The sequence below is a fragment of the Brachyistius frenatus genome, unplaced genomic scaffold (genome assembly GCF_029030835.1).
Source record: "Brachyistius frenatus isolate BFR_SWC_R1_liver_20210118 unplaced genomic scaffold, ASM2903083v1 Contig_162, whole genome shotgun sequence".
NCBI classification, from domain to species: Eukaryota; Metazoa; Chordata; class Actinopteri; family Embiotocidae; genus Brachyistius; species Brachyistius frenatus.
In genome coordinates, this window is record NW_027210761.1 from 21,360 (window position 1) to 45,000 (window position 23,641).

Consider the following 23,641-nt stretch of genomic DNA (forward strand, 5'->3'; position numbering starts at 1 on the left):
CAGGTTTCTGCATTTCGATGCTTTTTATGAATGGCTGAAAAATATGAATGATAAAGCTCTTTTATTTTTTTAAATATTTTTTTTAGCTGCTTTTTGGCCCTAATGAGTCAAATTTGAGACGTACAGAGTTTGTTCGTGGCTCACATAACTGTGTTCAGGTGAATGGACTCTCAGCACCAAAAAAAAGAAAAAAAGAAGTCATTTAAGAGTATAAAAATCACCCTGCAACACGGTCACTTTAAAATAATAATAATAATAAAAAAGACATACAACAAGCAAACTAAATAAAAATTCAACCACATTAAAACATCAATGTCAAAAAAGTAGGAATAAGTCCATCACAGTCAAACTGTCAAATCATAAGCTGTATAAAAAAAAAGAAATTCTGCTGGGATCTGCTCCCTATTCTATAATAATGACATATAATAAGTAAGCTGAGGAGGGAAATTCACCAGATGGAGCAAATAACATTCATTAATACTCAAAACTAAATATTTACTAAAAGATGGAGCCCTGCCAACACCAGATCAACAAGCTGAAGAGGTATGATTTTTTTTTTTATTTGTATATGTGTTTATTATCCTTTCCTAAGTGTACCGTCATTCTATTCCAAGTACTAATATTTAAGCAGGAGAGAAGTTTTGTTTTCTATATAACCTTAATTTTGTTTGGTTGAATTGAATTGTTTATACAACATGTGTATACAGCTGTGAAAGTTAGAAGGGAAGAAAAACAGTCTGGACAAATTTGGAATTTGACCAAAATGAGTACAAAATTAATTAATTAATTAAATTGAAAAACCCAGCATCGGTCAGGCTCTTTTTGCGAGTGCACGTGGATAAAACGGGGTGAGACGGATGAGGGGAAGAGCAGACGCGGTTCCGTTTGTGTGTGAACGCCGCTCACCTCTGCACGGGTCGTTCTTCACCAGAAACTCGTCCAGAGCCATCCAGCCGCCGCCGACTCGCACCATCACCGTGCTGCGCAGGATCCGCACCAGACGCAGCTGCTGCGAGTCGCCGAACTGCCGAGGGGTTAAAAGAAGAAGGAGGGAGGAACGCGAGGAGAGAGAAGGGAAGGCAGAGAGTCAAGAGGTTAAAACCACAGCCGACTCGATCGACTTTTCAAAAGGTGAACGGGAAGTCACGAACAAACGGACGGATGTCTTCTACATGCAATAAACAGGAAAACCATGCACCGACGTAGAGATCAAGATTCTCAGCCCAGTTCACCCAGCCGCTCACGTTCAGTACAAATCACTCGTACGTCTCTATTTCTAATCTCTAAAGTTCTCAGAAATGTTTCATCAAACCGCCCCAGCAAAGCAGATCTCCAAAGCGACACCAGCACAGAAGGAAATGGGGTTTTTTTTGGTTTTTTTTGGATCTCTTCCCCCAAGCAGCTCGATTTTGTTTCCCAGCTTCAGTCCAAAGCAGACTATATATCACCAAACCACTAATCACCGCCTCGGCCATGTCACATGTCGTCGGTTTCACATTGTGCAATTTGTCACTCTGCACACCAAACAAATCACAGCAGGAACACGAGCGGGCGGTGAAACCTGCGTACACGTTGCAAAGCCACGAAGGAGCGCTTCTACTCTACTTTGGAGATTTTTAGTTTTTTTTTTTTTCAGATGATCTAATACAGAATCAATGCTTGTAAAAATATTTCTGTGTGTAAGGTAGCGCGCTCCTTTCGGGGGAGAACGGGGAGGCAGGTTTCACGCGTCCACTCACAGCAGCGGCAGTCACTTTACCTGGTTTCCGAGGAAGAACTACAATAAATCCAGCAGACACGGAGCAGAGGAACACAAGGAGAAAGAAACAGAGCGAGAGTGAAACAACATGTACTCACAACTCAGGTTTGTCATGTACGAAAGGAGACTATTTATTTAATCCTCTAGAACCGCTCCTCAAAAACTGATATTTGAGCTCATTAGTGGTGAAAGCTGTTACGACAGTGATGCGAGAACGTGTTTTTGTAAAATCTGATGATGATGATGATGGCGAGATGGAGGTGAAGACAGAGGCGGTGAGGAAGAGTGCAGCAGTACACAAACGTGAGCGAAAAGACAAAAACAACGTGGCAAATTAGTATCGCCGGTGTCCCGCAGTCTGACACCGGGAATCATTACCCAGCAGATAATGATGGACACACACACACACACACACACACACTGCGGCGGTGGTAGTGATGGCCGATCCAGTGATGCTGAAAACTGTGGAGTTAATGGTCGCTGTCAAAATGCTGCACAGATACACACATATATATCGATATCTCTCCTAAAGCTTTTAAATAAGATTTAGAATCCTACAAAATAAAAGCCGGGTGTATCACACCCTTTGGCGTGATACCAGGCTACGATGTGAGCATCTTGGTTTATAGGCTTGAAAAGTAACTTTCATTTCAATCAAAACTCTTCAGACCAAACTAAACGTGAGCAAATCAGCTGGAGCTCCGCCTCCTTCCGACCCTGTGTGTATCTGTGACGTCACATTTACAACGTTTTTGTGAGGCAGTCCTGGATGTTACAAACATGTTATATCAATGTCATCAACAACATGTTATGATATTATGACACAGACATTTTAAACACTTATAAATACACCATGATGCCATGATGTGAGATGGACACACACACACACACACACACACGTGAAATGCTGTGAAGTTGTGATGAGAAGTTAATAAAGTGAAGACGCAGCCAGTTATGAATAATAAACTTTCTATTCATCAGAACTGAGTCAAACAGTATTTTCAAGCAAGTCACACCTTCAATATGTTCTTTATTGCGGTTTTTTTTTTAACTACACATCAATTAATTACAAGAGAGCTTGTAAAAAACAACACCACTATGTCTCTCTGAATTATTTTTTTTTAATAATCTTTGATAAACATGTAAATTGGTTGAAATTGTAAGTGCTTGTCTTTTGACCTCAATGTTTCTTTTATATTACTTGAAGTTTTTATGCTTCAATACAGGTCAGATACTGTTGGCATTAAACTGATGTATTTACAACTGGCTGTAAATCCTCTTTGACCCAAGTCTTTTAACAATAACTTTACAGTAAACAATAATATAGAATACAGTTTTTTTTTTTTTAACTTATTCTCCAGATGACGTTGATATTAAAGTGGACCAGAGATTGGACTGAACTTACCCGGTACTTGTTCTCTCCTATCTGCTCCACCTGGAACCTCTTGGCACATTTACACTGAGCCACCTGCCGAGTCACCTGCACGACAGACAAGACGTCCGTGAATGAATCGCCTTTGCTTGTCTTGTGTGTGTAAATTAAAACAGGATATTTTTCCTTCATTCTTTCTTACCTCGTCCTCGATCTTGTCGGCGTCAGTGGTCGGCCGGTAGGCGTCTTTGTTCGGGTGCAGAGCAGCGACGAACTCGTAGTAGTCGATGTAACCGTCTCCGTCTCTGTCGAAGATGTCCGCCACGGCCGTCATCTCCAGCTTGCTGGTTGGAAACTCTGCACAGCGGGACACGACAGCAATTTAATGTCTTTCTAAACGCAAAAAGAATGAACCCTCCAGAACTGAAGACACAAACAAGCGTCGTACTTGATGCCAAGATGCCGTCAATGAACTCCTGCCGTGTGATCTTTCCATCCTGGTCCTTGTCGATGCGTCTGAAGAAGTCCATGACGCGAGACTTCTTGTGGTTCATCCAGCGCATGTACTTCTTCCTCCACACGTCAAAGTCAAAATTGGCAAACTCTTTGAGCTGGAAAAGGAGAATCCATGTTCATTTTTTACGCTGCAGTTATGGAAGACGGTGCAGAACGTACAGAAGCCGAGTAAGACGATCCAGTACCTCCAGGATTAGTTTTTTTAAAAAAAAAAATTTATTGTTCTGATTAAAAGTGTTTGATTTTGCGGCACATCTCGTTTTAATTTTTGAGTTTTAAGTGAGTTTTTTGTGGTAAAATTGTGGGAATTAGAAAAAAAAATTATAAAATTATTTGAACATACAGTAATATGTAATGACTTCCATTTGTAACAAGCATTTATTTAGGACATTTTAATGTGAAATAAACATTTACTGCAAACCCCGTCACTTCCGGAAATTATAGAAAATTGCAAGTTCCCACAAATATCGCAGAGTTTACTTGAATTTGCGGTAAATAGTGCGATCGCAAGAATAGAGCTCGGGATTATAAATAAAAGCTAGGCCTTCAGTTTTTTCCATGTGTAAATATGAAGTCTACCTCCTCCAGCCTGTCGAGGGCGTCGTTGAGTTTCCGCTGACGGTCGAGCGCCAGCAGCCACACTTGCTGCCAGCGGGCGCACAGCTGGTTGAGTCGTGGGTTTCCTCCAGAAACCTGCATGGCCGCCTGCTGCTGCTGCTGCTGCTGCTGCTGCTGGTGTTTGCCTGGCGAGGATACAGAGAGTTAGATGGAGAAAGCACGAGTCATCCGTCCATTAAATGGGAGATGACGATATTCGTAAACGACACAGGTGACGTACGAGCTCCTCTCCTCTCCGCCAGGCTGCTGGGAGGCTCGGCCGGTTTCCTTTTGTAGGTCTTCGTCACTTTGTCGACGTCCGGCTGCTTCCTCGTCATCTCCTCCATGAACATCTGAGAACAACGAGCACCGACGGTGAGTCACTCGACAGACAGTTTCAGGAGGGTTTAAATCCACCTGGAGAAACGTCAACACTGTAAACGGGACGTCTACGAGCTCGGCGAGTCACAGCGAAGCCCACCTGGTGCTCTGTGATGAGTGTTTTCAGTTGGGGGATGTCCTGAGGAAGCGGCTCCGTGTCTCTCTGGACCAACGTGGTCTCGGCCCACTGCAGCCACGACAACAGCTCCTCCAGCAGGTTGGCGTTGTTGAGCACCTCGGTCAGAGCCGTCTCCAGACGCTGCTCGTGCTGTTTGGCCCACGTCAGCACCTGTAGGGGCGAAATTGTTAGAAATGGTGTTGATCATATTATCTCATTTTCCATCCTCTGTGAAATAAAGTTGATTTAATTCATTCATTTCAGGTCAGTAAAGTGAATCCTGCTCTTCAATCCTCTCTCTCAACAATAAAGTAAGACATTCAAAAATACTTTTTTCAGTTGAGTCTAAGGATTTAGCAACATTATTTAAAGACCCACTTCATTAATGTTCATAAAAATGGGGTGTCTTCATGAAGTTGCCTTGGTTTGAGTGACCTCACCTCCTCGAAGCGTGCCCTGATGATGGTGATCCAGTGCTTGATGGTGGTGATGGAGTCGGGGTGACACACCGTCAGGATGCCCTCCCCCATCCCGGCGGCCTTGTTCACGTCCGTCCTCTTCTCCTCCACGGTGCCCATGAAGTCCCGATGCGTGTGCAGCAGCGCCTGCAGAGTCTCCGCCTCTTCGGGGAGGACGCCGCGGAAACGGAGCGTCTGCTCCGCCTCCGAGAGCCACTCCAGCAGCAGCTGCACGTTGGCACGAAACTCTTCGGCCTGACGGAGAGAATGAAGTTAAAGGGAAAGGTCGGTAATAACGAGCTGTGCTTTACGTTTTTGATGCGGATCTTAACTTTGAGCCTCAAAAATATGAAAAATATAACTAAGAATGCATTTTTTTTCACCTAAAGAACATCTCTCGAGCCAATACAGAGAAATCAATGCACACTTTTACTACCTGCAGGATTGATTACGCAATGCTCTGCTTTCTGCTCTTCCTACAAACAATATATTTCAGCTACAATTACTTCCAAACTCAGCTGCACGTGTTTTAACTAAGACCAGAAAGAGAGCACACATTAACCCAATTTTAAATTCTCTGATTTTAAAATCTTTTTATTGGTTTTTAGAGCTCTTCAGGGTCTTGGTCCATCTTATTTATCAGATCTGCTTTTACTATGTGAGCCTCGAGGGCCCTCGGGACTTGTCTAAAGTTTGATTGATTGACGGATCTGAGGGTGGGATTTGCGAGTGCATTATGTCAGATTTAATATGCATCAAAACATCTCCATCTTCCCGTCTGACCTGTTTGAGTGCCAGCTGGAGGCGGGTCTGCTTGGTGACAGACAGCGCGCACACCGTGTCCCAGCGGTTGCTGAGCTCCTGCAGCTGAACTTTGACCCACGCCGTGTCGTCGCGGCCGGTCTCCATCAGATCCCGAGCCGAGCGCTTCAGAGCCTGAACGCTGCTGGTCCTCTTCCCCATTTCTTTTTGGAAAGCCTGCAGGTGTAAGCATGACTCAGCATTATGAAGGACTGCGGTGCTGTTATACGTGAAAGAGTTTATAATGTCTTTAATGCAGCAGTGCTGTTTTGTCAGAGTGTGCACACCTTATGCGAGTCCATGAGGTTGGACACCAGGTCCAGGTCTCCGTGGACAGGCTGGTCTTCAGCTAGCTGGGGCTCCACCCGGTACAACCAGTCCACCAAAGCCTGAAGAGCCTCTGCAAACTGTCCCGAGAACAGCAGAGCCTCCTCCAGCTTGTGTTGTCTGGATGAAGACAATTCATTATCAGGTTTTATTCTTCCTGATAACTCAGACCTGTAATCTGAAGCTGGATTAACCGGTTTCAGCCCTCGTTACCTCTCCACGCTCTTCCCACAGACGGTGTCCCACTTGTCCCGAACCTCTCCCACCAGGTGATCCAGTTTCTGGGTGTCGGCGGGCAGCTGAGCTTTGTCCCTCATGGCCCTCCCAGACCTCACCGTGGTGTCGTACACAGGCTGCTTCGACCCCAACGCTTTCTGAAACTCCTGGACAGGTGGAACAAAGCAGAGGAAAAGATAGATATTTGTAGAGGGGAATTAGAGATGCTGAAATGTACAGTTTCCTTGTTAAATGATGCATTTCTCTCTAATATGGTACCTTGTGTTTGGCCAGCTGTACTTTGATCTTGTCCGGTTCGTTGGAGATCTCCAGCTCTGAGTCCAGTCTTTTCTCGGCTTCTTCTAGCCAGTCTGTCAGCTTCCTCCAGGCCTCGTGGAACTAAAGGAAGAGTCGTTGTTTTACATTTAAATGCACTTTGTAGCCAATCAGGGTTCTGGCCTGTACTGGGGAATTGTAAGGTGATAATTTAAATGATTAAAAAAGCCTCAATTCTGTGACTTTAGCCGAGACAAAGAAGAGTAATTTAGCAGGAAAAGTCATCACATTGTCCCAATGATGCCATCCTTTGGAGTAACTATCAGCTCGGTACCTGTTTGGCTCGTTTGCGGGCTTCGTCCAGGTGTCGGCCGCGGTCCAGTGACCTCTGGACCAGCTTGTCCCAGCGGGCCTGGACGCTGAGCAGCAGGTTCTTGATGAGGACCACGTCTTGCTTCAGGCTGGCGAAACGCAGCTGCGAGCCGGCCTTCTCCAGAGCCAGGACCTGCTCTCTGTGGGTGTTCACCTCGTTCACGAACACCTGGACACACACAGAGGAGGAGGAACAACACCATGAGACATTTTCTGACTCGATAAACAGACTAAAAAACACACGTTTAAACAATTTTTCTTCTGACATGATGACTATATTTAAAACCTACTTTGTGCTCGTCAATCTGGAAGAGGACGGTGTCCAGGATGAGGCTGGGCGGCTGGGCCATGTTCAGGGTCTGTTCAGCCTGCGTCAGCCAGTTGATGGTGTCCTGCAGAGAAGTCTGAAAACCTGTCGCCAAGGAAACGGCCTCCTCCAACTTTCCCTGGAGGGTTTTTTAAAAAAAGTTCAAAGTTAACCAACAGCCAAATAAAGTAGACCATCAGCCAATCAGAGTAGAGACGTGTTGTTCTTACCCTGCGGTCGTCCATCTTGGTGTTGAGGCTGGCCCACTTGTTCTGCAGCATGGCCAGATTCTGCTGGGTCTGCGTGGTGCCGGGTCCGGCCTCCTCCCCCCCACGGGCCAGCAGCATGGACTCGCCTTGATCCAGCAGGCGGTGGTACTGGTCGCCTCTCTGTGCGAGCTGGGCCTGGAGCTCCTGAAGACGGAGGAGACACGAACATGAAGTGAGGACGAGGTGAGCGTCGTTGTGTCTCGCTGGTCGGTTAAGAACAATGGAAGCTTTGAAAGTTTTATCGGCACCATATGCCAAGAGTCTCTCTGCATGAATGAAAGAGTGTGTGTAAGATGACACATTGCGCATCTGCTCACAACTTGTGTGCCTTTGAAATATATTTATAGCATCGTAACACTTTCATATTTAAGGTTTTAAAGTGTTTTCATGACAATGAAGTAGGGCTGTGCAGGAGGCCCCTTTACACAGGATCTGCGATTGGAAAGCGTTTCACGATTAATCATAAAAGCGATACAAACTTATAAGCTTAGAAGGTGTTTTTGTGTCTTTATTATGCAAGCAAAAAAAAAATAACCAAAAGACTTAAATTAAGGTATTTTTGTGTCTTTAAATAAAACCTAAAACTATTTTTTTCGCACTGCAATCAAAAATCAAGTTTTCTACCAACAATCTTCCTTCAACTTATCAACTGCTACCTGTCTGGGCTCTGATGTGTGTTTGTGCATTGTGTGTGTTACTGTGACTCTCGGTTACCATGTGCTGCTGGAGCTGCTCCCTGGCTGTTTCAGGGAGACCACCTGTTGGCTTAGCGGCAGATAGCTGGCTCTCCGTCCTCCTCAGCCACTGGAGGAACTCCTCCAACTCGCCATGGAAACCTTCAGCCTGCAAAGACACAGGTGAGAGAGGGTGGGGTAGATATGAATTAATTACAAAGGCTGTTATTCATTCGACTGCACGTACTACGATTCCTTCCTCCTCGGTAATAACAGATCTGAGCAGAAGTCTCTTTCTCTAACTCTTCACCTGATGCAGCGCGGCCTCCAGCAGTTTCTGCCGCTCCTGGGTCTTGAGCAGCAGACTCTCCCAGCTCTGTTTGAGCTTATCCAGTTGATCCCTCAGGTGGCTGGCCTCGTCGCCGGGAGACGACTCCAGCAGCTCGGTGCCGGCGCCGTTCACCGTCTCCACCGTGGCGTGATGGGACAGAACGTCATTACGCAAAACCTGCGACAGCGAGGAGGAGAGAGAAAGATGAGTTATAAAGTGATGAGATCCGAATGTTGAGAAGCAACATTTATTAGACAGAACAAGCTTTTTTTTAATCTGTCAATATCCAAGAAGAAAAGATACTACGTTAGAAAGCTGCTTTTTAAAATACAATATTAACCTGAATAAGAAGAATAAATCACGTTCTCTTTAGTTTATAAAGAATGGAGACGTACGTGGTGTTTGGCCAGCTCGATTTCGATGGCCTTGGGGTCGGAGCTGACCGGTCGCTGTGTGTCCAGAGTGGTGTGTGTGTGGCTCAGCCAGGCCTGCAGCTCAGACAGGGCGTGCTGGAACTGACCCAGAGCCAGCAGGGCGGCCTCCAGCTTGTGCTGCGGTGGAAAGAAAGGCACAAGTTTGGGCTTGAAAGGAGGAACTCATATGTGAACAGTAATGAAATGCAGTTCCACAGCAACATTGGGACGAAAGGAGCTGAGCAACACTCCTGGAGAAGTTCTGGTGTGTTTGGATTCTGACTCTTCAGCCACATGTGGTTTGTTGTTACCTGTCTCTGGGTGATTTTATCCCCCAGGTTCTCCCAGAGGTGTCGGAGTTCGGTCAGCGGCTCCTGGATCATGTCCCTGTCTGTCTGGTCGGACACTTTCTTCAGCAGCAGCTCCCCCTGGTGGCAGAGCTTCTCCATGTCGATCTGCTGCTGGTAGACCTCCACCTTGTACTGCTGCTCAGGGTGAATAGAGAAAAGTAGTAAAAAAATAACTCTAAAATGGTTTTTTTGCCAAATATTAATCAGGATCCTGCACGAGATCTTGATTTTCTAAAAATGATTTCGATGAAAACTTATGTGTAAACCTTGAGCTCTTCGATCTGGTGTTTGACGGTCCCCAGGTCAGTCCCGACAGGCGACATGTCGCACAGTTTGATCACAGCGTTGTCCAGGTAGTCAAACATAGACTGGGAATGATACAGAAACATTAGTCCAACCAACATCAGCAGGATTACAGTTACTGTTATTAGCAGCTGTAAAGACAACATCATTTTATTGAATAAAACACAAGCCCAGAGACATATAAACTGGCTTCTGCATTTCACTTAACTACAACATTTCTATGATAGAGCTGAATTATTACACAGTTCATGCCGTTTTCCATATTCCTTTGAAAAATAAAGATATACTTTAATAAAACTGATCAGTCCAATTAACCTTAATAAAGGATTAACTGATATACAGACCTGCAGCGCGTCCTGGTACTGAACAGAGGCGGTCATGGCCTCCTCCAGTCTCTCCATCCTCTCCCTCCATGTCCGGTTCAGGCCCTCCCAGGCCGCGTTCATCTGAGACAGGAGACAGGACGAGGGTTGATGTTAGTGAAAACAAATGATGGGATTTCTCACACTAACATGTGGTGGCGAGTTCTCACCTCATCGATGGTCTTCTTCACTTCAGGTTTCTCGGTTTCTCCGCAGGCAAAGATGAGGTCGGCTCCGAGGGTCCTGACAAACTCCAGCTCCTCCCGCAGGCCGTCCGTCTCTGCCTTGATGGCCTGGTAGAGAAACAGAGCAACGTCACACTGAGTCCTTCAGCAGAACAATGCTGGACTGATGCATGTTACCGCCCACACCGCGCCCTCCGTACCTCAGCCGCCTCAATCTGCTGCTTGATGAGCGACGGGTCCACGCCAGGGTCCTCCAGCTCTTTCACGATATCTTGGGAGTCTCGGAGCGTGCTCAGTAGCGCCGCCACGTCGGCCCAGAACTTCCCGGCCAGGTCCAGGACGTCGTTCAGCCTCCCCTCCCTCTCCTCGGCTCGCTGCCGGATCTCATCCCACAGAGAGCGCAGGCGCAGGAGGCGGGAACGAACGGCTGCGGGAAGGTGGGGAGAGGAGGGACGGTTTAAACAAGCTGGTACAGAAAAGCTGGTTGGATCTCACCGGGAATTCTGGTATCAGATAGATCAGGGGGGATCATAAGCAGGGGTGTCCAACCTATTTTCCTTCGAGAGCTACTTTGACTAAATTAAAGTGTCCGAGAGCTACTCATGTTCAGTAACATTTATTCACATAGCTGAGCTCCACCCAAATCAGCTGAATAAGCTTCTTATGTAATCATAACAAATTGTTACTCAAAGAACACATGTTGTATCACAACAGCTTAAATTCAACAGCACGTGCATGCTTTTTTCTGTATGCATTTATTTATGTTTTCAATTGGGGGGTGTTTTCTGTATCTATGATTGTTCCCTAAATACCGACTGCAGTGAATGCAACTTTTAAAAGTGTCAAATAAGTGTCTGATATAAGATTTAACTCCCCCAAAAAAATCCAGGGTTTTCCCTTCGATTGGGACCCCCCGCCCCTCCTGAAGGAAACACATGTTTAAGTCAAAACCCGGTATATGGCAGGCTTTTAATTTGAAAAGTCGCGGCATTCAGACAAACTGCGGCGTAACTTTGATCTGTCAACTGAAAACATTGTATTTATGAGCACCCGTTTGTTTCCAGCTCAGTGTGGGAGATCGTCCCCTCGTTCATCGATCGTGTTGGTAGCGTCGTTCTCTCGGACAGGTTAAAAAAATAAATAAATAAAAAACACTGAAATAGATCGGCAAATATGCTGGCAGCTCGATTGGAGCCCACCGGTTTAGATCATGTTTTCCTGGTTTGTGTTTTGCCATCTTGCATAAGGAACTGGAATGTTCAGTCCTTCGTGAGTCCACTCCCACCATCGACGCACAGTGAGGCCTTTCATTTCCACGAGGACTGGAAGGCATCACAAGTACAGAGTTCTTCAGAGGGCAGTATAACAAAGACACATGTGTGCTGTGTCTCTGTCTCGCCATGCGTTTGGCATTGGAGGAAATATGCAGAACTTCACTGCTGATTCTGTCTCATTTCAGGATTGGACAGGGTCTGTCCGCTGGCCCGGTGCCAGTCAGACACACACCGACTCTGACCACGCTCAGTGTTGGGCGAGAGCCCAAAACAAGATTTTAATAGTTTTCACCCAGATTACACAAACGCATTACGTTTCCCTCCTCTGCTCTGACCCGGCCCAATTTGTGACGCCCTTATCTGATTTCCCCAAAAAAGGTTTTTGTCTTGCTTGACAGGGCGATGTTTTGTTCTGCTTCATGTGGGACTGCACGGCCTTTTTTTTTTTTTTTTTAATCCCTTGTCCTGAGGCCCACATATTGATTTTGTTTTCAAACATCGGCGCTGAAGGACAGACGCTTTTGTAATATCCAAAACCAAATCTGGGAATTTAGCTACAACAAAGAGCATTCCCACTGAAACCCAAAGAGGATTGTCAGACAGGAAACAGAAGGTCAGCTGACTAGCTAGCATCACACGAGATCTTTTACTGTGAAACTTCAGCTTCCTTTTACTGGATTTACTTCACGTGTGGATTCAGAAAGTTACATTCAAATACAATATATTTGTTTACTCCTTCACATGCAAAAGGCCTAACCTGTAAACTGCATATTAGACTGTTTTTATGTTTTGAGTTGGACAGTAGTATCTAAATTTTAGCCTTCCTCTCAGCATTGTGTCCCACATCGTCCGACACAAAAATCCTCTTTGCATCACATTTGGTTTGTTGGCATCTGGTCGTCCTACTGACAGCCGGTATTTCATCATTTCATATCCACACACTGGAAGCCTTCGACTAGAGCTGGCAGCAGCTTCATTACATCTAATGAATGTCTTGCAAAATGGATAAAAGCATGAATTAAACTCCCACTTGAACGAAAGGAAAACTTTGATTCAGCCTGAACATGACGCGGCTCTCTGACAGCTCGCAGCACACTCACCCTGAGCGGCGGGATCGTCGTGAGCCGCCCGGCCGATGAGCTCCTCTCCGCGGGCGCAGAGGGCGGAGAAGCTCGGCAGCAGCTTGTCCAGCTCCAGCCCCTGGGCTCGGTGCTCCGCCAGCTGCTCCCGGATCTTCTCCACCTCTGCCGCCACCGGGGGAGGCTGCCGCAGCCGCTGCACCGCCCCCTCCAGGGTCTCCAGCAGCGGGTCCATCTTGTCGTGGAACTGAGGGCGGAGGAGAGAGAGGCGGAGGAGGGAGTCAGAGAGCGGTGAAGTCGCCAGGCTTCGGGGCTTGATAGCTGGGTGACATTTTGAAAGTGGGAACGCTCTGAGATATCTGTGCCAGACTGTAATAACTTTTAAGGCTTTTTATTAGGAGATTATATATCAGGTTTCTTCAGGAGGGCATGCAGAGCAGCAGTGGGATGCAGTCTGCAGCATTAAATATCTCAACGCTGCACTTTCAGCATGTCATCCAGGTTGTTTCTACCACACAAGACGGAGCTAATAACACAACACTACTGGACCCAGGAGACATCAGGGGTCAAGGATGGGCTTTTTTATGCATCAAGGGAAATAAATGGATCACTACAGCAAAAACAAATGTCATCTAACCAAGATTTTTTTTTTTGATACAAAAGGAAAGCTAGGACTGGTTTTAAAGACCTGAATGGAGCCTGGTTTAGACGAGGCTTCATTCAGGTCTGCAGTCAAACACAGAAGAGACGATTGTCAACAGATCAGCTTGAGTCTGGTGGTCACTCAGGGTGGGCAAACACGTGATTCAGGCACATGTTTAAATTAAAAAAAGCTGCAGCTCGGATTGAATCGATTCAAGTTTAGTGAATTAGAGAGAAATGTATACACAGAAATAATCCAGTCATCTTCAAATACCAGTGTAATCATCACTTCTCAATAATTTATTCATTAAAAAAAAAAAAAAAAAAAAAAAATCCTTTTCCCACAAATAGAAAAGGTGAGATTAAAACTTTAGTGGTGACTGATTAGTCCCTAATTATAGATTTTTTTATTTTATGAGATGACCGGATCATGTGGTATACCCGCACCCTGAGTGGCAGTTGGATGTGGTCTTACCTCTACCAGCTGGGTGATTGCAGTGAGCAGTGACCATGGAGAAAATGGTGTGTGGGGGGAGGGGGGCAACACACAGCACATCCATAATGAACGAGGGACGGGATGGACGAGGATGAGAGGTGAACATGAGAGGATGTTGGGTGGGATTAAGGGTTAAAAGGATGGAGGAGGTGGGGGGGGGTGAGGTGCGGTGGACCGAGTGCAGGTGGAGGAAGAGAAGGAGTGACACAAGGGTTGGTTTGAATGGGAGGGGGGGTGAAGGGTGGAGAAACAATACAATGAGTTAAATCAGAGACATGCATAAAGTACAAAATAGTATTGACACCAGCGACACCTGTGATTCAATGAAGCGTTATGAGATGAGGTGCAGAGAAAAAGGCAAAATGTCTGTAAAGAAAACAATACGAAGACTCGGTGTCGTTCAGAAAAGTCCGAGAGGTAAAATTTTCTTAGAAGTACGTTTCGTTTGAGAATTTTATTTTAATAAATGGGAATTCAAATTTAAAGATGCAAACAAAATTTGCTGATATTCCATCACTTGCCGCAAAAATATATCAAATTCCCTGTCTGGAAAGGAGTTTGGAATAAGATATAAACTTGTTCAAAGTAATCTGTATAAAACTAAAAGTAAGAAATAACTCCAGAAAAAACAACAAATGAAAATAAAACTTGGCTTTAACCGGTCTTGTGACATTGCACAAAACACCCTCGTTATCTTTGAGTGTAAAGGAAGCAGCAGAGACAAAAACACACTCACATAAACTTCATGCTGTTTAGTAGTCATGTCAGACTTTGGCTCTGTTTCGTTTCGGGCTGCAGACCCTGAATAAGAAGCTGTGCACAGACCTGGGCTACACCGTAGTTCCTCAGTCTGTGCTGAGGGCCAGATTACATCATCCACTAAATGTGATTTAAGTTTACTGGTGTGTATTTTTAAAGTCGTGTCATTGACGTCTGAATCTCTAGTATCCGAGTAAAAATAAAACACAAAAAGGTTTTAGACCCAGGTCTGCAGTTGAAGCACAGAGTTTCTCAAGTGGAGCATTAAAGCGGTTCATCCGTGATGTACCTGTACAGACTGGGACACCGCCTCGTCGAGCGCCGTAGCACGACCTTTGATCTCCTCTTTGATGGCCAGGTAGCGTCTCTCGGCGTCGGTGTAGCGCTGCATCACCGTCGCCCCCTCGTGCAGGCTGAGCTTGGCCAGCTGCGGTCCGATCTTCAGCAGCTTGTCGATGTGGGGTTTGTGCTCTGCGATGGACTCCCTGAGCAGCTGGGGGGGGGGGGAGTTAAGAGCGCAGAAAGTTGAGTGGACATTTTAGTTCGTGAAGATGTTTAGAGAAAAGAAACTTGGTGCTCGATGTCCTCTCTTACCCTCATCTGGTCCTGCTGCAGCCGCAGAGCGTCTGTGTCGATAGCGGGCGGCGGGAGCTGCGTGATGAGGGTTTCGGTCTCCCCCAACCACGGCTCCAGTTCCTCGTAGGTCTCCCAGAAGCGAGCCACCAGAACCTGGGCCTGCTCCAGAGCTGAGAACCGCTCGCTGTGGCTCTGACTCACCGCATCGTAACGGCCACTCAGAGAATCCGTCTTCACCTGAAGGAAGACGAGGAAGACAACATGCATTTATTTTTTTCAGCACCTGTCAGTTATCGCTTGGCTTCCTCCTCCCTCATCACATCCGTCAGAGTAAACCATCTGTCTCACGGTGACTCACCATCAGAGCGTCCTTCTGAGCGTCGCTGCAGGTTTCCAGGATGTCGTCTCTGGTGCCGAGGAGCTGGTCCACGGTGTCTTTGTGTCGGATGATGTCAATGTTGAACGCCCGTTGCACTTGCAGCTGGGCGACGGTCACGTCGGGCTCCAGGCTCAGAGGCCCCAGAGAGGCCAACTTACGCTCTGTCTCCCCAACCCAGGCCAGCTCTGCATCCACGGCTTCCTCATACTGGAAGGAGGAGTCCGTGTTCAGCAAACAGTGAAGTATTAATGATAGAAAAAGGTTTAATAAATTGAACGGCTTGCAGTACCTGCTGCGACCTCTGGATGGCGGCTTGGACCAGCTGCACCCGCTGAGTGATGGTCTCGTCTGCCTGGCGGTAGCGTTGGTTGGCGTCGGCAACGAGGCGGTCCAGGCCCTCGCGGGCTCGCCACGGCACCAGATCCAGCAGAGCGCTGCCCACCTCGTTCACCGTGTCCAGCACCAGACGCTTCTCCGCGGACACTTTCTTCAGCTCCTGTGAAAGAGAAAACTGAGGGGTGAGTTTTACAAAGCAGAAGCTTCAATCAGGTGCTGACATATACTTTTAAAATACATCCTCATATACAAACGTAAAGTTGAAATCAACGTATTTAAAGGGCATCAAGTAAATCCCCCCGTTTTTTGTTGTGGTGCATGAGGTTGTGTTATTTTTAAAGAACCTGCGAGGTCAACTGAAAGCAAATGAAATGGCAAATGCTAAAAATGTCACTGTAAAACGAATAAAACTGGAAGGCAGCAACAAATTAAATGGCAATAATATTTTTCAATAGCTTTTACAAACTGTAATTGAGTTTCCAGAAATCAATGTTTCTATGGTAACTCAGCAGCGGGTGGGTTGATATTGGAAAGAATGAAAATGTCATTACAGACAGGAGCTGTCATGAAATGAGCTTTTCAACAAATTTGGGGAGAAAAAAACTTGAAAAACCATATTTAAAAACCTGAGTGATATACGTTTTCTGGAGGTGTTAGTCAGATGCCTTGGTTCACATTATATACTGTAAGTTTCCAAATCAATCATTTTTGTAAAGCAGGTGAAAAAAATGCAGAAGAACTGCATCCTAGACAATTTAAAAAAAAAAGTTAGAACAACTTTTTTTTAATAAAAAAACAGTGAAAGAGTTTAGAAGGTATGTGATGGATAGATTCAGAGTCTGATGCTCACAGTGACTCACTGCCAGAGATACTAATAGACCAGGAGGCAATGAGTCTGATGTGAAATACTGGAACATACAGATATATCTATATATATATATCATCGTGACAAATGACTGTAATTTAACAGCTTGACTTAAACTGCCTTCAATGGCCCGAGTGTTTAAATGCTGCATTTCAGAGGCACAAACACTGCTGCTCGTTTCAGTTTCCAGATAATTTTCCTTGCTGTTTTTTTTCTCTCCATGGTTTCCCCTCACTTCAACCAGTCGAGTCAGATGGCCGGCGACCTCTGAGCCTGATTCTGTCGAAGGTTTCTTCCTGTTAAAGGGGAGGTTTTCCTTCCCACTGTCGGAGGTTTTTCCTCCTGTTAAAGGGGAGTTTTTCCTCTCAGCTGTTGCTCACGTGGGAATTGTTGAATTGTTGGATTTCTTTTTATAATGCTAAGTTCTGCTGTAACGACTTTACTATTTTGAGTGCCCTGAAATAACCCGAGTTGTGATTTGGCGCGATACAATTAAAAGTGGACTAAATTGAAATTGAATTAGTAGAGAACTGAAATGGTTTACAACGTACAAAATAACATTTATGAATAGATATTAATCTGCAAGTCTATTTTCGTCAGCCAAAAAGTGTTTTCTGAGATGGATGCGGGTTAAATCCACCGACTCCCACCTTCTGTCTCTCCTGGTAGGCCTGCGCGGCGTCGGGCTCCACGTTGTTCAGCTCCGCCTCCACGCCGTCCAGCCACTGGTTGACGTCGTCGTGGGCGCTGGCGAATCGCGTGGCCAGCTGCAGGGCCTGCTCCAGCGTGCGGAGGGCCTTGCTGCTGCCGGCCGTCATCTCGGCGTAGCGAGACTTGATGCCGTCCAGCTTCTCCTGGATCAGGAGAACTTCCTCACCTGCAGGAGGACATGCGGGTCAGAGTTAAAAAAAAAAAAAAAAAAAAAAAGAAAAAAGAAGCCTGTTTCTACTTGTTCAATTTCTCCATTTTAGTTTCACAAAACAGTAGTATAAATAGTTTTACAATGTTTTCCTTATTGTGACATATTGGAACATATTCGCAAACCTAACTCCTTGTTTAGTTGTTTCAGTAGTCGTCTGCATAGCAATCTTTTAACATTAATCCTGATATTATCTCATAAAATTCAGGCGTTGCAAACATATTCTGTAAAATCTCTCAACATCCGCGGTTCAACAGCTTGGTGAACATCTCACGGCCACAACATTTCTCTAACCATGGCAATATGACACGCGCACACGCACACACACACACACACACACACACACACACACACACACACACACACACACACACACACACACACACACACACACACACACACACACACACACACACACACACACACACTGTGCAGTCATGGGTTGACCAACAATCAGCATGCTAATAGTGCTTAGCAGTCAGCACGGCTAATATTATGATACACGAAGAGAAACACAAACCAGATGTTACAGTGTGGTTCGGCGCTGATCTAAAAATGTGTGGTTTGGATGCGAGTCCGCAAAGAAAACAAGCGTCTTGTGTGTTTCTCTCAGTAAGTCTGTATCTGTAGAAACACTGAGGGAACTTCACCAAAGACACAGAAAACACGTGTTTTTGAGAGTGTGTTTATCCCTTTGGTAGAATTAATATACAAACTTTATTTAAGAAACTGAACATCAAAATAAATAAAAGATGTTGACACCTTCGAGCTTCAAGCAGAAGTAGGAGTTTACCTGTGGTCTGTTTGAGTAAAGCTTGTCCGTTCTTGATGGCCTGGTCCACGGTTTTCTTCCTGCTCAAGATCTCTTCATTCAGCGACTGAGGGAAGATTAAAAAAAGTGAGTTTTAACACTGAAAAGATGAAAAAATATTTGTCCTATGTGCAACAAAAACTCCATTGTAACTACATGGGGAATATTTTTCAGAGAATTTGTGTATAAATAGTTTTTCTTAATGCCCCAAATGTTTTGCTTCATATTTCTGCACTACAGACATCATATCAGAATATTTCTTTCTCAAAACAAAGTTAGTCAGAGCTGTCTTGTCTGATGAGGTGAGTACTCCGGTCGGCCCTCGGTGGGTTCATGAAGTCGTACCAGCGTGTGTTTGTGCTGCTCGGCCAGCTGCTGGTGCTGATAGCTCTGGACGGAGACCTGAGTCAGCCTCTGAGCCACCTCCGCCAGCCAGTTCAGCACCTCCACCTCCTCCTCCCCAAACAGCTGAGCGTTGGCCAGCGCCTGCTCCAGCAGGCCGGCCCGCCTGGAGCACCAGTCGGTGAGGTCCGAGTGACCCGACCTCAACGCCCCCACCCGCTCGCCCAGCCAACCGCGATCGGCCGCGCAGCTGAGCGGGGTCAGCGATTGGCTGAGGGACTCGAGGATGTCAACCTCGGCTTCTCGGGAGGACACATCCTCGTGGAACGCCTGGGAAGTGTGTGTGTGTGTGTGTGTGTGTGTGTGTGTGTGTGTGTGTGTGTGTGTGTGTGTGTGTGTGTAGTGAGATGTGAAAAAAAAAAAAAAAAAAACAACAGAAAGCAGATGGATGAACTCAAAACGTCAACATGGAGATGACAAATCATAGATTGAAAAGAAATTATAAACATCAAAAGATGAGTGAAACTTAAAGAACTTAAAACGACTTGACACAACTGAGATGAAAAATAAAAAGTCGGCAAGAAAATGAACTTGTAGGAGGTCATGGTTGTGTTGTAAATTAGAGCTTTGCGGTTCTTATTCTTCACCTTTGAAGATAAGGAGCGATTTTAACAATCGCAGGAAGGATGTTTGGTTTCAAATCTGTAACCCCAACTTCATTCGAAAGCAAGTCAGCGAGCACCTCGCCAGGTCGGGTCTCTGTGAACACGGAGCCAAACGGTACCTTGTGCTTGATGATCTGTTGGGTGATCTTGGCCGTCTGCGTTCCCATCGGCTCAGCGGAGCTCAGGCGTCTCTCGGTGGCGCTCAGCCATTCGCCCAGCGGCTCCAGGGCTTCGTGGAACTGGAGAGCCAAAACCTGCAGCTCCTCCAACTGCCGCTGCCTGAGGGACGAGAGGGGAAGGGGGCAGGGGGGGATAGATGAAGAGGAGGAGGAGTACCTCTATTGGTATTTTATTGCATTTACCGTTTTTGTATGCGTCATTGCCAGATATGGACCTGACTTTCTGTCACACAGCTGTTCTATTTTTTGGTCATTAAATGTTCAAGAATTTCTTATAATACAAAAATCCATTTCAAAGTATTTCATGAAGCGATAAAGTTGATTATCGTTGTGTGTTAGAGACAGAGGACAGCTTTGCAAAGTGATGAGAAAACCTTGTTTTGTGTGTGTGTGTGTGTGTGTGTGTATGTGTGTGTGTGTGTGTGTGTGTGTGTGTGTGTGTGTGTGTGTGTGTGTGTGTGTGTGTGTGTGTGTGTGTGTGTGTGTGTGTGTGTGTGTGCATGCGTCCATAGGAGAACGTGTAATAAATTCCAGAGACATGACAGACGCTCTTATGTCATCGTCAGGCATGACTGTGCCAAATCCAGTGAGTAGTATCGTGCCACAGCTTAGGTGGTTTGCAGCGAATGCTTTTCCCTCAGAACGTCACAGTAGAACTCGGTGTTGACAGTCAGACCCTGGGGGACGAATTCATGGTGCAAAACCCAGCGACTGTCAAAGAAAACCCACCCGGTTGCACTCTTGGGTTTTTCAACAGTGACGTTCTGCCCCTCTTGAAATGGAAATTACACTGAAAAGACGCCGTGCAGCTCGTTGATTCGTTGCCACAGGCTTTCTGGAGACAATGGAGACATTGTGCTCTCTGCTTAAGTTTCAGGTCCGTAGTCAAATTGCAAATGTTTAGAACCAGTGGTCACAAAAACTATGTGTAACTCCGGTGCTGATGTTGAAATAACTTGGAGTACTTTCTAACTGAAGTGATTTCTCCCCTTGCACAGATGCACAACAGGAACAGTGTGGAAACATTTTGATGGTACCTCGAGGCAAGTGAAAGTTTTCTTCTTTCTTTTATCCCCCACAGGAAAGTCAGAGATCAAATTCAAGCTGGCGGAGATTTAAAGATTTGCTCCAGGAAGCGTCCGAGTGGTGAATGATTGGCCAACATCACAGCTCAAACCGCTTCTTTTTGCTACACTTCAGGCTACCTGTGCTGCAGGGAGGACTCACCTGGCGCTGGCCTTGTCCAGCAGGTCGGACCATCTCTCCGCCAGAATCTGTAGCTGGGTCTGGATCTTCTCTCGGTCCTGAGTGTCGGCTGTGGCTGCGATCCTCTCTCCCTCGGCGCGGATCATCTCCACCGTCGGCCTGCGGTCGTCCAACAGTCTCTGGAGCAGCTGAAGGACAGAAATCCACTTTTTAGATCGGCACAAATCATTTAAAAGAGGGACTTCTTCACAGAATTTCTTTTTAGACGTGAGACGTTTCCAGTGTGGACAAAATAACAGAAATACTGCCGGGAGACACAAAACATAACAATGAAGCTGGTCTTCTGTATTAGACTGCATTAGTTTATGTGGGTGCACCTGATGACGCGACCTAATTTAAAAACAAATCCCTCCATGTGTCCATAAAAGGACAAAGTGTTTACACTTGTGACTAAAACTAACACAAAATGTTCTTCAGCAAAACAACTCAGCTGAAGTAAATCTGCAAATTTGTGTCTGAGGCACGAAATACCTGAACTACAGGGGAGAGTTTCTTCTGGTTTGAGGAGAACTAGAGATGTTTTTAATTCATTTCTTTACTAAAATCGCTACTTAATTTACAAAACGATTTCCAGAATTGTATTGGAGAGAAGTCGTCTGTAAAACTCAAATGTGTCATCAAAAGGACTCAGGTTAGTTGATATCTTTGAAAAAATTGCTCAGACTGAAGCATCTCTCTGCTCCGATGGGGTCCGAACAGCTCGGTTCAGCCCATGAAGCGCACTATCGCTTCTGTTTATCGGTCAAACTGTGACACCAGCCTCCGTCACGGATGTAAACACACGTGATTGATCGCTGGGCGAGACTACGGTGCTCTTATGTGCACAAAGACAGGAAATGTATGCTGGATAAACAAGGAAAAGTGTGTGTGTGTGTGTGTGTGTGTGTGTGTGTGTGTGTGTGTGTGTGTGTGTGTGTGTGTGTGTGTGTGTGTGTGTGTGTCTCTGAAAACAATACAAACCCACCGTGCATGTGTGTGTTTGTTTTCATGCCAGTCTTGACTGGCAGACGGTCAACTGGGGCCGTGTGGATGCCAGGCAGACGGATCATTGACTGTTTGTGTGTGTTTGTCATTCAAATATCTATCTGTGGTTGTTTGTGGTTGAAGGACACTGAGGACGTGTGAATATCAACCAATCAAACCAGTTTGGTAAAGAGTTGTTTTTCATATTATGGTTTGAATAATAATTAATCTAGAAAAAGAAAAGTGAAAATTCAAATCCACTATAATTTATACAGAAAGGCTGACAGGATACTTCAAAGAAAGAAAGGGAGGATTTGAAGGAAAGAGCTCAGACGACTTTGTTTACTGATCACCTCTTCAAATCCCAGAAACGGAAAAACACTTCTCATCAAATGCGAACTCGATGACCCGAAGAAAACCACTTTTGCTGCTTGACGGGTTACATTTCTCAGTTCTGTTCTGGTGCATTTTATTTCGCCACTTTTATTTGACATCCTCCTCTTTCGTACCTTCTGCTCTTGGATCTGGGCCTTGACCACGCGGTACTCAGCAGACGGAGGCTTCTGATTGGCCACCAGCTCCTCGGTATCGCTCAGCCAGCTAAGCAGAGGCTCTAGAGCATCCTGGAACTTCCCACAATGCAACAGGGCCTCCTGCAGCTGGGCGATCCGCTCTGCGACCTGAGGAGAGGAGAGATTGTCGTGAGAAGGAAGACAAAGATTACATATGTTTGATAAATGTATTCTAATGTAAGTGATTATATATCTATTATATACATATACAACAACAAAAACAACTGCTGCATCACCCTCCAATATCTCAAAATGAAGTGCCATTAATAATTATTTTAATTCCTGATATATATATGGCATAATAGCTGTCATAAAAGCCACCAATGCAAAAAATGTGCAAATTTCCAGGCGGAAAGTGGAACTTGAAGTAAAACGTCATGACACGTTTAACCTCCCGCCGATGGCTTTAAATATCGTTGGCTCTCCCGGCAGTCGTACCCGCTTGTTGAGGGAGTTCCACCTGAGGTTGGTGCTCTCCAGGTCGTGCTCCAGCGCCTGCGTGTCGGTGTGTTTGGCGGCGCTCTGGATCAGACCCTGACCCACCGCGTTGGCGTGCTGCAGCTTCGGCTGAATGCTGTCCACCTGCTCTCTCTCCACGGCCTGGGAGGAGAAGAACCAGAGGACGGACGGCGTTAACTGACTGACGAGTGACAACAAGTATGTTTAAGATGTTTATTTTAATACACACACACACACACACACACACACACACACACACACACACACACACACACACACACACACACACACACACACACACACACACACACACACACAAGGTTGGCAGACAGAAATACACACAACACATTCGATCTGCGTGGCAACAATTGTAAGGTGGACTGTCCCACATTTATGGAGCCACATATAGAAGCGGCTGGATGTTAGGAAATGACAGACAGACGGAGGGATGTGCAGAGATAAGAGAGGAGTGGGAGACAGGAAGGGACGTGGAAAAACGAGGGTGGAGAAAAAAGAGGAGGGTGGGGGTTACAGGGGGGGATTACGGGGATTAGAGGTTTAGACGAGTAAGGGGCTGGCTGGAAAAGGCTGAGTCGACAACACACACACACACTGGAGCATGTGTGGGTGCACACAACCTGCACCCAAATTCACACACACACACACACACAC

At 45.9% G+C, this 23,641-nt stretch overlaps 1 protein-coding gene across 26 annotated transcripts in view; it reads right to left on the bottom strand.

Annotated features, from left to right (window-relative positions):
- The window catches only part of macf1a (microtubule actin crosslinking factor 1a), a 230,337-nt gene that overhangs the window by 8,316 nt on the left and 198,380 nt on the right, over positions 1-23,641 (bottom strand). For 16 of the 26 annotated variants that reach the window (XM_069716790.1, XM_069716778.1, XM_069716789.1 and 13 more), the window contains 36 exons: positions 22,949-23,110; positions 22,448-22,618; positions 20,937-21,103; positions 19,650-19,809; positions 18,869-19,195; positions 18,506-18,590; positions 17,444-17,670; positions 15,882-16,088; positions 15,572-15,799; positions 15,232-15,450; positions 14,927-15,130; positions 12,762-12,987; positions 10,588-10,814; positions 10,373-10,495; positions 10,185-10,286; positions 9,804-9,905; positions 9,499-9,672; positions 9,170-9,325; positions 8,754-8,951; positions 8,484-8,612; positions 7,731-7,913; positions 7,484-7,639; positions 7,156-7,362; positions 6,825-6,944; positions 6,543-6,712; positions 6,290-6,449; positions 5,985-6,179; positions 5,184-5,456; positions 4,726-4,914; positions 4,486-4,597; positions 4,227-4,390; positions 3,580-3,742; positions 3,334-3,488; positions 3,165-3,239; positions 1,760-1,777; positions 907-1,024 (listed from right to left, as the gene is read on the bottom strand). In XM_069716790.1, coding sequence (XP_069572891.1) covers positions 907-1,024; positions 1,760-1,777; positions 3,165-3,239; positions 3,334-3,488; positions 3,580-3,742; positions 4,227-4,390; positions 4,486-4,597; positions 4,726-4,914; positions 5,184-5,456; positions 5,985-6,179; positions 6,290-6,449; positions 6,543-6,712; positions 6,825-6,944; positions 7,156-7,362; positions 7,484-7,639; positions 7,731-7,913; positions 8,484-8,612; positions 8,754-8,951; positions 9,170-9,325; positions 9,499-9,672; positions 9,804-9,905; positions 10,185-10,286; positions 10,373-10,495; positions 10,588-10,814; positions 12,762-12,987; positions 14,927-15,130; positions 15,232-15,450; positions 15,572-15,799; positions 15,882-16,088; positions 17,444-17,670; positions 18,506-18,590; positions 18,869-19,195; positions 19,650-19,809; positions 20,937-21,103; positions 22,448-22,618; positions 22,949-23,110 — 6,052 coding nt within the window. The remainder of the gene's footprint in view (positions 1-906; positions 1,025-1,759; positions 1,778-3,164; positions 3,240-3,333; positions 3,489-3,579; positions 3,743-4,226; positions 4,391-4,485; positions 4,598-4,725; positions 4,915-5,183; positions 5,457-5,984; positions 6,180-6,289; positions 6,450-6,542; positions 6,713-6,824; positions 6,945-7,155; positions 7,363-7,483; positions 7,640-7,730; positions 7,914-8,483; positions 8,613-8,753; positions 8,952-9,169; positions 9,326-9,498; positions 9,673-9,803; positions 9,906-10,184; positions 10,287-10,372; positions 10,496-10,587; positions 10,815-12,761; positions 12,988-14,926; positions 15,131-15,231; positions 15,451-15,571; positions 15,800-15,881; positions 16,089-17,443; positions 17,671-18,505; positions 18,591-18,868; positions 19,196-19,649; positions 19,810-20,936; positions 21,104-22,447; positions 22,619-22,948; positions 23,111-23,641) is intronic. The other 10 variants (XM_069716788.1, XM_069716787.1, XM_069716765.1 and 7 more) reach the window with 3 other exon arrangements.